We start from the raw sequence: 14,927 nt of genomic DNA, 5'->3' as shown, positions 1-14,927 counted from the left end.
GTAACAATCTAACCTAGATTCTTTGTTGAAATATATCTTTTTCTACTTCCACCTATAAAGCGTCAGTTTTTCCACGGTTTTGCACGGCTTTTAGAACCTTATAGTTTGTATAAGTGTGCGAGCAAATTTCGATGATTTAAAATACAAAAGTTGAAATACAAAAACCGGAACGTGGAACTAGAGTGGAAGTAGAAAAAATAGCGTAAGCACCTCGTGGCACCTCGAGTAAAAACTCGATTGATTGACTGCTCGCTACGCTTGCCCTCAATTAATATCGTCTATAATGCCTTCGTTTAGCCACTTGTTACTTAATATACTATTTCGTAGAAATCTTTTGATTTGCAAAACACCAGGAATTAAAATTAACCTTTAAATTAAACATATTATACATTTGTGAACAAATATGTATACCAGACATTTACTGCAAGTTATTAATAATTACAACAATCCTTGATAAACTTTACGTAATAGGTACCCTTTGCGACCTGTTTCATGAAATGACCACGACCAGATGCAGCTTATCAAACTCTCACATAATCTAAGTGCAAATCACATCGGTCCGGAAAAATAATTTATATACATTATCATATTTACCCATAAATAACATTTACCTAACTATATCAATGTAAAAAATATCACAGCAAACACTATGCACAATAAAATATTGTTCACTTTATTGTAAATATAGGACAATTAATTCTACGAAGAAAGTAACTGTTACGAAATATATCCAATGTACAATACGCAATTGCACCACAAACCAAGAATTGTTCAATTACTCAAATAATAAGGTCTTATATAAGTCAATCTATGATGCTAACAATCATCAGTGTATCCTGGTCTTCATTCACCAATTAATTAAGTGAAGTACAAGACAATTTGAATTATAACAATGTCAGTATATAAGAAGTTAGTGTTATTTGCAATTTTTGCTATTCTAACAACAACAACACTAGCAAAAAATTATTACGTTCAAACAACAACAAAAGTAGGAACATAACTATTTAAAATGCTTGTGCAATAAATAATTCTAAATAATTACAGCTTAACTGGTACGCAGCATATGAATACTGTGAATCTCAAGGGTATCAACTTGCTACAATCAACTCGCAAGCTGAACAAGACGATATAAATGCAGCAATTAAAGCTTCCTGTAAGTGAGATAGTAGAACTCAAATTTTTAAAAATATATACAAATATTGATTTTTTAAACTTTTATAGCAAAACCATTAGAATGGATGTGGACTTCGGCCACAGATCAGGCTAAACAAGGAAGTTATGTATGGATGTCTACGGGACAACCATTCACCTACACCAATTGGGCCCTTCTTGAGCCAGATAACGTGGCGGGTGCTGAACATTGTGTGCATCTTTGGCCTGCCCTTGTCAAACAATTCACTTGGAACGATTATCCATGCGGAACTGCATTGTTTTTCATTTGTGAAGATAAAATTTGCAATTGATTAATACTCGTATATCTATTATTATTGTGAATATTGTAGCAAATATTATAGATACAATGTCAATATGTCAATATATTTCAATTTACGCTCAATTTTTTTCTTTCTTCTACTTCCACCTATAAAACGCCACTTTTTCCGCTGTTTTTAGACATAAAAAGTGATACTTTATATACGGACGGCCAAGCCGTACATAATATTCATTATGTACTTGTTTTATGCACGGGACGGAGCAGCCGCCTGAGCATTTGCCTACGGAGCAGCACGAGGCGGTATGAAATGCCATGCGACATCAGTCAAACACGTCAAAGCAGGTGCTGCTGGTGTTCGTATCGGAGGGGCATGATGTGAACCAAAGTGTCACATAGGCCGGCGCGGGGCACGACATTTATAATTTTACGGTTTGTAGTAGTATGCAAGCACATTTCGATGATTTTAAATACATAAGTTGAAATACAGTGGAAGTAGAAAAAATAGCGTTAGTACCTCGTGGGTAAACGTTGTTAAAGACTCGATTGATTGACCGCTCGCTACGCTCGCTCTCAATCAATTCTCGTCTGTAATGCCCTCGTTTAGCCACTTGTTACTTAATATACTATTATTATTGGTTTATTCATTTAAATTTATTATATGATTTTCTGCAATTTTTATATGGTTGTGGACTATTATCCTCCCCAACCAAGGTCCTTTTTGTCCCACTTGATTTAATGATTTGTCGGTTTTGAGAGCACTACAACTTCAAGTCTGCATTCATAATAATCGAAATAATCGTTCAGATAAAAAAAATATTTATATCTATTGATATTAAAATGCGCACAATGATGTCGATAAATCCTGAAAGGAGCACGTTACGCTGGCGACGTATGTTCCTAATGGCTAAGCAGTTAGATCCTCGAATTGTTGGATCGCAGGCTGGGCGCAGTATTGATAAAAGGAAAACAATCAGAGGGATTGTGCCGTCAAAGTACGTCTGTCGGAAAACGGGGGAAAACGAGAGTAATAGGGTTTTAGGATCGCCGAGATTCGCTCCAACTGCGATCGACGACGATGTACGACTGTCAAAGATTTAATTAAGCCATCTCAATGCGATCCAGGCATTCCTATCAGGGATAAATTCACAAAATTACAATTAATGTTTTTTTACGCTCAAAATATCATCAATCAGTTGCTTTTATAAGTAAATACACAATGGATACAATTTTTAAATCATTGTTGTGAATATGTTTGTACGAATATACTGAGAGTGCTGAAATATGTGGCTTGGTGCGTGTCCTATGCTACAAGGGTCTTCGCCAAAGTAATTACGTGCGCAGCTTGCCGCCACCCCGCCGCCTCCTACACACTGGCTTCGACACATCTCGCGCCCGTTTTGCCACTACTTCTGGCGTATTTCTGAGTAGACCGGTTGGTGTGCAGCTGCGACCTGCCGCCTTCGACATAACTCCTTCCACATGCAGCGCCAACTTCACTTTGAGCATCCACAGCGTGTTTCTCCCTGTTATTAAATTAAGTCTCTAGGTGCACGTCGTACACGGCCGTTTTGGCGGCAACCGTCGGTGGAGGCGTCTGCTGATTCTGCCGCCCCTACGCCCGAACAGCGAAACTGCCTCGCTGCTTCTAATTACTTATGTAAACTGCAGAGTAAAACTGAAGCGGTAACACAAGCGAGCGCACGAGGACAAAGAAATTTCAACGACGTCAACTCGTCCACGCTCAGCCGCCTCCCGACAACAGCAAATAGGAACGGGAATTTCGTGTGTTTCGACAAGTGTACGATTTACATGCCAGGTTAACTTGTTTTGCTTAAAAGATAAAAATAAACCTATTATATTATTAAATGAATAATATATTATATTCTATGCCAATAATGAATTTTTCAAAATTATTCATTAAATAATTATAGTAATGCAAATAATATACCTATACTTATTTGGATAAAATATAGATTATTAAAATCATTGATTTTCATTGCACATTACCATTATTAATAAAAAATTAAATCAACAACGCAACATAACCTATGTTTAGACCGGGTAACATAACCTGCAAAACATAAAATTGAATGGATTTTCATAAATATACAACATAGAAACAGGATAAAATTACCAACTAATGAAGCATAATACCCAAAAAATATATCTAAAATTAGAGAACTACATTTATAAAACATAAAAGATTAGTACTCGTAGACAATTCCCCTTCACCATTTCCACAGTCATTCCGCGACGATGAGTCAAATAATCAAGTTATTCGAACCGTTCTTTCTCGTTTCCTACGTGTTCACCAATGAATGTTTTGTGTTTGATAATGTTAGTAATAAAATGATTATGGAAACAACATTTCTCACACGTTGCAAACATTTAATTCACGCTATAATTGTTATATTCACGCTGGGGTACTACTTTCCTTTGCATGAAAACAACACAAATACAATAGTAATCCAAATGATACAATTGATTATATACATATTGGCCTCTGCACTGCAAATCTTTGGGTATTTGGATTACTACACAAATGGCTCTACTATTATGTCAATTGTGCATAAAATGAAAAAAATCGAAGAGAAACTGGCGCGTTTCAATGTAACATATGCGAGTAAATTTACAAAATCTCTACGAACTGGACTACTCTTAGACATGCTTGCAATTTACATGTTATGCATTGGGTTTATGTGTAATACGATTTACCAACAAGAAAACCCATTAATTTTAGAAAAATTACATGTGCTGTTATCATGGACAGTAAAAATGTGTTATTCGTTTGTGATGAATTTGGTAGTGAGAGAAGGTTTTGTGCATGTTAATAACCTACTGCAAGAAATTCGAGATGATGTTGGAAATATTTGTCAATTATGCAATAATATTGATTTCAACCACAACATCAAAGATATGTGTTTAAAGCATGCATTAAAGTAAATTAGTAATAAATATTAACAACACACATAATTACCAATAATGTTGTTTTGTAGTGCTGTGAAGGATTTATACAACGACTCATTGGAGTTATTTCATGCGCAACACGCTGCACATCGATCACGACATTTTCTTATCTTTTCCATTCTGATGCTGCAACTTGCGGAAACATTTACTGTTTATCCTAAGATATGGGAACTGGAAGTTCCTCGTTCTTATCAAGCAACAACTATTTTCATGCTTTCTGTAATGTTTGGTTTTGGTGTTTATATAATGCTCATTTTAAATCTTGAAAGTCAAGTGAGCTATTTTTACTTTGTGGCAATTGCTATTTTATCATTGTGTGTTATAGCATGCTGCAATTGGTAATAACATACATAAATTATTCTCACGCATTGGTTACTGGAGCGATTACAATACAAATGATCGCCAGATTGTTACAACATTGAGACATTTTTCATATGATGTTTATTCGAATGATGTAAGCACACATTGCGGTGTATTTTATTTGAATATGGAAAGATATGCAACGGTAAAAAGCACAGAAAAGATTAATAAATAGTGTGATTTTTCAAATTGCTGCATTTCTAGATTGTAACGTTTGCATTTTTTATTGCAACTTTATCAAGAGTATTGGAGATTGATTATCCGATGGTATTTTCGTAAAATATTAATTGAATGTACATTTAATGTGCTTGGTAATGACTAAATATTAATCAAAATTATTTAATCAAGATTAGTACATAATTTTGGGATTTTGGAATCTGTTTTCCTCATTTTGTGACTATGAGTCAAGTTATCAAGTTATTTAGGCCTCTCTTTTTGGTCTCCTATGTATTCACCAACGAAGGATTTGTGTGTAACCATGCCACTGACAGATTTATTATGGACAAATCTTTCCTTACGCGATGCAAAACATTCATACATGTAATATTACTATTTGCGCTGCCAGTGTATTATTTTCCTTTAAGAAGAAACGACACATCTACAATATTGGTTGCATCAGCGCAAATGTTAATCTTCACATACACTCTAATTACACAAATTACTGCATTTTTTGACTACATAGTTGGAGGTGCTGGTATTTATTCAATTGTGCATGATTTGAAACAATGTGAGCAGAAACTGCAATGCTATAAAGTTGAATATGCAAGTAACTTAACCAAACTTATACATCTTTTTCTAATGCTTTATATTCCGCCGACGTATTTATTTCAAATTTGTTTTACATGTCACTCTATATATCATAATGAAAATCCGTTGATTATGGCAAAGTGGTATTTGATGGGTCTTTGGAGTATTAAGATGTATTATGCAGCGCTAATCAATTTATTGATTCGAGATAATTTCCTGCGTATTAATGATCTATTGAAAGAAATACGTGATGATGTAGGAAACAATTGTCGAGTTTGCAATGGTATTGAATGCGATGATAAAATTAGTAATCTCTGCTTAAAACATGCGCTTCAGTAAGAAAACCTTACCATGTAGGTTGATAAATTGTTCTCAAATTGAGTTTTTGCAGTGCCGTGAAAGATTTTTACATTGTATCTTTGGAAGTATTTTATAAACAACACGCATCATACCGATTTAGAAATTTTCTTGTCTTTTCTACGATGATACTACAGTTGAGTGAGTTATTAAGCATTTATCCAAAAGTATGGGAATCAACTGTTCCTCGTACCTATCAAGCAGTAACATGCGGTGCGTTCTTGTTACTAATTGGTTTGGGAATATATATGAAAGTGCTAATAGATCAAGTAGATCAAGTAAGTTGAAGTTTTATAGACGTATAATTATATTAATTGATTGATTCAGCATTCTGCAATTGGTCATAATCTCCACCATTTGTTTTCACGGATTCCATATTGGAGTGACTACAATGTGGAGGATAATGAATTAGTCACAATAATTAGGCATTTTTCTTATGATGTTTGTTATGTTGATGTACGCACAGAGTGTGGAGTATTTCATCTCAGCATGGAAAATTATGGAGCGGTAACTTTTACTTTAAAAATGTTTTGTTAGGTATTATTAAAATTAATTTATTCTAGATTGTTAATGTTGGTATTTTTATTGCTATGTTATCGAGAGTTTTAGTTATGGATTTTAGTTTAGTGCTTGCATAAAATAATCTAGCAAAATGCAAAAATTCTATTGCAGAATTTTTGGTTTGTTTTGTTTGTTTAAAATGTGTAGTTTTTATATTAAGCTGCTACAATCACCGAAGTTGTATATCTGTTTAATAAAATTTGAATAATGGTTTCCATCAGATGCGAAGAGAGGCACATGGACATATCACGGTTTTATTTTACTTTTACAGCTTTTAATAATTCAACGTTAGCCGTTTTGTTTTAGCATGGAAATTTATGAATCAGTAAGTTTTAAATGTTTAGAAGTCAAAAAATCCTGTAAACAATTATTGTACTTTAAGATTGTTATATTTAGGTACATTTATTGCGGCAGGCTTACTAAGAAGTTTGAATATTGATTATTCGTTAATAATTATAGTATCCGAACAAATTATAATAGTATGTATCCAGGACATACTAGTACTAGGAAAAATGGTAATAACGGAAATTTACAAAATTATATTTATTTTTGTTTTTGAATAATGATTTACATTTTATAATATTTTACTTTTACCTAAATATGAATTAAAATTTCCTTTTATGTTTATACATATTTCGCCTTTAGTGCATCGTCAGAAACTGACAATAAAATAAAGTATTATAAAACTAAAAACATAAAACTATTGTATTATTGTATTTATTAAGTTGATAACGTCTGTAAAAATACTTGATCGGTATAAATAACCAATCTGCATTTCCGAACCTTATAACACACCCTGCTCTGTGCCGGTAATATAATAGTTGCTGAATTACAATCGTACATCTGTGAGCAACGTGTCTTAACATGTGACTTGTGCGGCAATAGATAGCAAATTTGTTAGATAATGGGAATACTATATTGCATTGCTCGAATTGTGCAACTATTCGTTTTTATTTAACGACTATTTTTAACTGACCCACTAACTAACTAGAAAAATCATGGATACTATTATAGTGTTGTTATTCTAAAGTGTGGTTAATTTAATATTTATAAAAGTATATATGCAAGGTTAAAATAAACATTAATGAGACAGGTGCAAACAGTAAAAAATGTTTCTCTCTGAGCATCGTTATCTTTTGCGAACGTTACCTACGGAAAACAATGCTAAATATTTCATGAAACAATGGCGTATAAAAGGTCGCCTCACCCATTGCCCGACACTATATTTCGGTGGGAACCGTACTGCAGGTTGTCCTTCCATTTCGATTCGGGAATTCGGCGGCGAGAAAATGTTCCCACTGCCTCGTTTAGAAGCACCCATTTTCGTACAACGCTATTTCTGTTTTTGTATTTGTCTGCTTATGGCATCGTGTCTTGCATTTGAAAACAAACAAAAATGCAACAGAAGTTTATTTAGCAGAAAAGCAGTGCTGATACCCAACCACAAATATAAATAATATATTGATTTTGTTTTGTACGATTTATAATAATATGCATATGAGTAGTCTGAAATATTCGATGCGGGAAGGAAATTTGTTGGTTTGTAAATGTGCGGAATATTTACCCTCTCGCCTGGCAGGAGAGAAAAAATATCGGTGGCAATAGTAAATGCCGAATATCGAAATGCTTCGGAAGGTTGGTTGTTGGATGTTGAATGTGTCCACATGCGCATGGTGCAATTTATTTTTCTTGCCTTTTTCCGGCCGTTTTCGCATCGACTACTCGTTTTTCACTGATAAAAAAACGAGTTTTCCATTTCGTCGAATCTACATGTCGGTTTGTGTATTTTCATACATTTTTATGCCGAGTAATGTAGACAGGATATCTTAAAATCATACCACAATAAAATTTCATTAAATTACTATGTATTGCTTATCTTTTAAGTCAATTAACTTTTAATATCTGTATTTTCTAATGAATAAGAAGATTTTAAACAAAAATTAACCTAGTTTTAAAACACTTTGTATAAAATAAACGCTGTGATTTGGATTCGTGACACAAAGTTGAATTTTTGGTTGATGTATTCAAATGATAGTTATTTATTTCAAAACGTTTTAAAGTTGAACAAGTTGAACAATTTTAGCAATAAATAAATAGTTTTCAGGCTAGCTATTAAAATATTCATTCACTGTCAATTCAGAAAAAAATTAAATATTTTTTGCTCATTTTTGACATGATAAATTCCCTGCTTTTATTCATTCGTCGATGTCGGTTGTGAAATTTCTAATTCCTACATTTATTCTTACTTTTAATCGCATTCATGCGAAAATTGGTGGAGTCCGTAGAAGCTTTCGAGAAGAATTCTCCCCTCGAGCGACAGCTTAACGGATTCGATGCCATCCACCGCGCCCGGCCATTGAATCGCTGAGTGAGTTTATGAATTCAATAAATTCCTATTAACTCGTGTCATTGTTCGTTTTCCATTCTTCGACTTCGACGCCGACTTCGGCAGTAAAGTATTGTTGGCCATTCGGCTTGTTCGATTTGCGTGTTAAAGTTATACCCGCAAGTCCGAAGGTCTGGAAGGGAAAGTTTTAAATTATTTCCGGGCGCCATTCGCGCTTAATCCACTGCTCAAAAAATTACATTAAAAAATCTAATCTTTCCAGTTCCATAAAATGTTTCTTTGTTATTTTTACGTTATTATGTTAAATAGTAAATTTTTGTTTTTTAAATTATATTTATTACGTAGCTTAAAAGAAAATTTTGAATTTGCGTCGTCAGATTGTACAACTTTTCCCACAATGAAACGTTTCAAACTTTTACAAAAGAACTTGTTTGCCTTTGGGCAACTTTTGCAGATTACGAAATGCGTAGGTACGCGAAAAGTTACATTGCGGCTCGAATTAAAACCGCACTTTTATTATCAACTATTGGCTGAGTTTGTAACGCTGAAAACGTGCTTTATTCGATGACCGAAAGCAAGATAAATCTAAGCGACAATACCAACACAACAATAGGTTTCAAGTTTTCAAGCTGACAAAAGAAAAGTTTTCACATAAATTATTTTTCCTCAAAAGATTAAAATAGATTTAAAGATTACATTACCAAGAAAAGTACATATAATATCTACTTTGGCGGTTAATCTAAGGTTAAAAATGTTTTTTTTTAATACATTTTAACATAAAAATAATACATTATTATTTTCTGCCCACTTTATCGATTTGCCTAGTTTGTCCTTTGTTTTTTTTTTAACCAACATTCAGTAAATAAATATGTACGCAATGGCTTGGCGCGTTATGAAGAGCAAAAGGTAGTCCGATCACGTTCGGGTCACCGCAACGTGTTTCCCGTTCCAATCCTATCCATCCCCCGGACCTGCCAAAAACCCCGGCAAAGTCAGACTGCAGAGGATCGAGGTTAAAATATAGATATAGTCTATATCGTCATCATCAACCCCCCGCTTGCCACCAGCCGGACTTGTAGCGCAGAATTATAAGCAACGTGAGATAAAACTTCTCGCCGGCTGCTGGAAAAAGTTTGCGACGGCGGACGATGTTTGTTTATTGCGTGGGATACGAGACGCCGTTGACATTTATTAATTAGATTTTTATTTTTAGTCGCAGCGAGCGAGCGCACGCAGGCAGGCGACGCAACGATTAATCAATTTTTGCACAGTTTGTAAGTTTTTAAAAAAATAGCCGGCTAAGTGGTGATTTTAACATCGTTACCAATTCGCGAGGAAAATCTGATGATGGAAAAACATGACCTGGAGTTTTTAAAGTTTTCATTAGAAAACATTTTGCTGTGCTTACAGATTTTTTATCAACGTCGTGATTTTTGCAAATTATGCATTATTTGTGATGCTGAGATGGTAGAATGTGGGGAAGATGATGAAAAGGAAAACTTGATATTGTAAGGATATTTTTTAGAGCAAGTGTGCACTTATTATGCTTAACAAGTTTAAGTAAACTTTAGACGATAACAAAAAGTGATAGAGTGAATATTTTGCTAGTTTTGACAGAAAATTAATTTCAAGACGTCAAGAATGAAAATTGATATTGTGATAGTCTTTGTTAGGGTTAAATTATATTCACCCCTTGCAATATTAATATCTATACATTTACATATTCTAATCTTGCTCAAACTGTCATATCAAGTGTTCAGATTCACTTTATACAATGAGAGATTTGTTTAACTTATAACATTAAATCATTATTTATTATAAGATTTCAAGATTTGCTTTTTTGAATTTTTGATTTACTGCAGTTCACTTCTTCGGATCTCAATGGAAATGTAAAAAAGGTCATCAAGTTTTGGGGCTGTGCGAGAAGTCGAGTGGAGTCGACATAGGTGATTGGCGATTTTGCTCGCCCGGCTTTGCGAAAGAGAGCTCTCCGAATATAAATCGACAATTCGGAAATATGGCCGCGTCGATCCGCAGTTTATGCGCGGTCCGAATGCAAACATACCTACATCGATATTGAATTTATTAAAAAAGAGAAACCCCGAAAAGCCCGAAAGCCCCGAAACGCAGAAATCGTCGGGTTCGGGGTCGTAAAACTTTTATAACTTATGGAAAGCATCCGAAGACGCATGAGCGCGGAACCGGAGCGGCAGTGAGCAAGCAAATCCTAATAAATATTTTAATAAATTTTAATAAAACCAAATGAATACGAGGATGGGCCAAACGCTTTCGCCAACATTATACGACCGGCTATCAATTGTTAAACAAATGGCCTCCAGGTTTTCGTTAAACCTTTTTTTCTTTTTTTGTTAAATAAGTAATATCACCGTTTTCAAGGGTCATATTCAAAAAAGAATGATCGAAGGATTTTGGACTTTTGTTAGTGACTAGAATGACTCAGCTTACTATCTACATGCTACATAAACTAAGCATGATTTGAAGAAATATGAGAAACCTACGGTTGTTTTTGTCCTGCAACACATGGTATATTCTTGAATGACAAAACAATGAAATGAAGTAAATCCTTCGATTTGTTGGGCCGTTCCGTAGAGTAAATGAAGTGTAATCCCGGCCACTTGGAGCTCGCTCAATTTTTGTTCCTCGAGCTTTGGGCTTTTGTCCCGAGTCACTCTTGAGAAATATCCTTTCAATTCAAGGATTGAAGAACTCTTGAAGCAAAGAAAGCGAAAATTCGCGCTAAAAACACAAGCCGTTAATACCATTAAAACGAATTTTCTTTATGCAATTTCGGCCGTTAATTGGAATCGAAAAAGCTTCAAGAAAACTTTCCCATCTAACTAAAGTAAATCTTTTTTTGTGCGCGTTTTTTTGCAATTGTAATTCTACGGCGCACTGAAAGGGCAAGTTTTTGATGATTCAGAGAAAGCTCCCATTGGAGCGCAAACTCCCCCAATAAACATAAGCTCGCGAACAGTGCTTAACGCGCCTAATGCGATGGATGAGATGGAAATGAAGTCTTAAGACGGTTTCCGTCTTTCTGTCTTTTCGTCCGCCCTCGCGAGATGCGTCTCCCTATTGCAACGACGAAGTCATAATAAATGCGGTTTTGCGTCGCGGCAGACAGATATTTGCAAATTAGCTATCTGCGCATAATGTCACAGGATATAGACCAGAAACGCGATGAGCGAATGCGTCAAGCTAGCTAAGTGAATAAACCTAATGCAATACGGAAGCAAGGGAATTCATGTCTGATTGGCTGTTAGAACTTATTTAGGCATTGATTTTTATGTTGTCAAAAATACCGTAGCTATATAGGTACGAAAGAGATGCAAGTTTGAGCAATTTTTGTAATAGTCTTGTATTTTTGTATTTTTTGTTCGCTTTGTCTTGGGAGGTAACGGCGACATCATAAATCTGCCGAGACTAAAGCCGGAATCAACGCAAAGCCGGATAAAGATACCTTGACAACGCGCGCCTGTCCGCCCCGTCTGACTTTCAGCCGCCCCCTGTAACCGTTCCAAAATGCCAACCCCTTAACGCACCTAACTCACGGAAGGCATTCTTGCATTTTCCACTAGGAAGACATTCATGACCTGGAAATCCGGCTAAATTCTACATGAATGTAATTTTACTTTTCAATACCGGAAATAAGTACCAAATTTTGACAGATCATGTTAGTATTAATAAACAAACATATTTAATCTTTGATAAACACATTTTGGAAAATATTGATTTGATAGATTTACGTCTCTCAACTCGCAGAATAATTATGTATTAAATTATGGAAATAATTCAATACGAAAAATTATAGAGAAGAAAATGCAGTTGCTTTGATTTTTTTAGTTATTAAAATTTGGTTGATGAATTTCTAAATTATTTTTTATCTAATGAAAGCTGCTAACGCGGCAAAATGTTCCAATTTGATATTCTGATTAGAATTTCCTGACATGACAGGAAACATGGCAGTGTGAACGTCTGCAGTGACACTGAGTGGACGACAACCACGCCAGGCGTTCCAGGACTTTGTCCAATTCGATGAAATATTCATTGAAATTGCATAACTTGCCACGTAACTAATTCACGACCTGAACAAAAACACGATAACTGCAAAATTAATACTTTAAATAATAAAACTAATCAAAATAATCACTCAGCACTTCAGAATATATAATTTACTCGTTAGAATACTTCATTAATTTGATTCATTTTTGGCTCTTAGCGACGTTGTTATAGGTATGTTGTTGTTGGATGCATAAATAACTTTGCAAATTCAAACTCATTCGGCGTGTAACTCTCAAATAATTTGATATTATACTTGCAAGTAATGTGGTTATCACAAAGTTCGCGCAAACGTCGGCGAGTGCTCGTGTGTAACTACAGCAGCGCAATTTGTGCCAAATTTAATTAATAAAGGAAGGTATTGACGTTGAATGCCGAATTGGCACAACTTGCCGTCAACGGCGAAAGCGCTCGAGATGCCACTCTACTGGCGGTACGTTGGGGAAAGAGGAAAAGTTTGGTTTGCAAATTAACGAAACTAATTGGAAATATTACGAATGGGAGAGGAAATATTTGAGTTTGGAAAATGGCAAACCAAATACCAAATATGCTACCAAACATGAAAAAGCACTTTTATCGCAAATTGCAAAAAACTCATTCCTAAAAAAAAATCAATATCGGCTACAAATACCTAGAATTTGTAAATAATAGCAATGATTTTTAGTATTCCGGGCAAAATGTATATTTAAAATTACAACAGAATATCGGGTGCAATTTGGAGGTTAAATAAATTTTAATCAAGTGTATTTTACAAATGACAGTGATTAGGTTGCGAGTAAGATAGAACCAGACATGATTAATACCAATATTAATAATATTCTTTAACACGAAAACATGCCTGCACAGCGGTGTAACTAAGCACCTAGGCATTAATAAGTGTCACTTGATCCTGTTTGATTTCCGGGATTAATATCGGCGCTCAGCGGCACATGGTGAGGGTGGTGAGAGTGGTTGTGGCACAGGCCGGTTGGAAATATGGCATACATCACTTTTTGATTGCGGCCGGTGTATCGAGCAAGCGAGCACTTGTTTTGTCGCAGAATGACCCGTTCTCCGGGCACAACCCTTGTTATTTGTTTAAAAGTGGTGCTTTGACAAAATAGCAACACACAGAGGGTGACAGGTCCAACCAGCAGGTTCAAAGTTAATCAAATTTAATTAATTTGCTTGTTTATTACAATATATGTTGGTACAGTGCACAAAATAATAAATATTGGTTTTATATACGTAAAAATTAATTTTAGATTCAAATTGCACTGTTAAATTTTGCGCCTTACGATTGAAACCCGACAATACCCGAACAAAACTTAGTAAACTACCGTTTCCCGCCAAAAATAATCAGCTGCTTTATGTTCACGGCGTTTGTTATGTGCAGTATTGTTTAACAGTAATTGTTAAATAAAACTAAAGTGTTAAGTGTGTGATGTGGTGAATATTCGATTTGATGCTGGCAGTTTGTAAAACTTTGCCAGGTTAATCAGTTTTTGCGCTCTGCTTCAATTCGGCGTACTTGGTGCGCGAAACTTTTCGTGCGCTCGTAAATCATAACCGCAAAAAACTTAAGAGCAGCAACTTTCTGCTACTCTTATTCCGTTCGCAACGTTCAAACATTAATCAGACACAACTTTAACATCAAGTTATTTGCGTCTGGAGTGTTGTGCTGTTTTAAGTTTATTGGCAGTGTGTGAGAGTGATAAACAATTGTGAAACATGTCATCATTATTATCAGCTGAACTGGTTGCTACCTGCAACTCACTGGGATATTATGATGTACAGCAGAACAAATACTATGCTGATGAGAATACCTTAGAGAGTGTTAAAGATTTGATTAGATATCTGAAGCGAGATGATGAATCTCATGACATTCGCAGGCAACTTGGGGAGACAAAAGTGGTGCAGACTGATTTATTGCCACTTCTGAAGAATTATTGGGAGCAGACTGATCTGTTTGATGTGCTGATAAGGTGACTGATTAGTATTTAATTATTTTAATCACATGTTGTATATTATACAAGTATTGTAAGTATTTTTTGAAATTTACATTATGTGTATATTTGGTTGCCGCGCATAATAATA

At 34.9% G+C, this 14,927-nt stretch overlaps 1 protein-coding gene across 2 annotated transcripts in view; it reads left to right on the top strand.

The window, feature by feature from the left end:
- Window positions 1-14,185: 14,185 nt before the first annotated feature.
- Window positions 14,186-14,927, top strand: part of timeout (circadian regulator timeout) — a 30,607-nt gene continuing 29,865 nt past the window's right edge. The window contains exon 1 of one of the 2 annotated variants that reach the window (XM_065314374.1): window positions 14,186-14,815. In XM_065314374.1, the coding sequence (XP_065170446.1) occupies window positions 14,562-14,815 (254 nt within the window). In that variant the 5' untranslated portion in view covers window positions 14,186-14,561. The remainder of the gene's footprint in view (window positions 14,816-14,927) is intronic. The other variant, XM_065314373.1, reaches the window with a different exon arrangement.

The sequence above is a fragment of the Atheta coriaria genome, unplaced genomic scaffold (assembly GCF_025399875.1).
Source record: "Atheta coriaria isolate IRGN ID8LTWV9N9 unplaced genomic scaffold, Caltech_Dcor_3.1 hic_scaffold_10_pilon, whole genome shotgun sequence".
NCBI lineage: Eukaryota > Metazoa > Arthropoda > Insecta > Coleoptera > Staphylinidae > Dalotia > Dalotia coriaria.
Note: the sequence above shows the minus strand (reverse complement) of the source record. Positions and strands in the feature narration are given on the sequence as shown.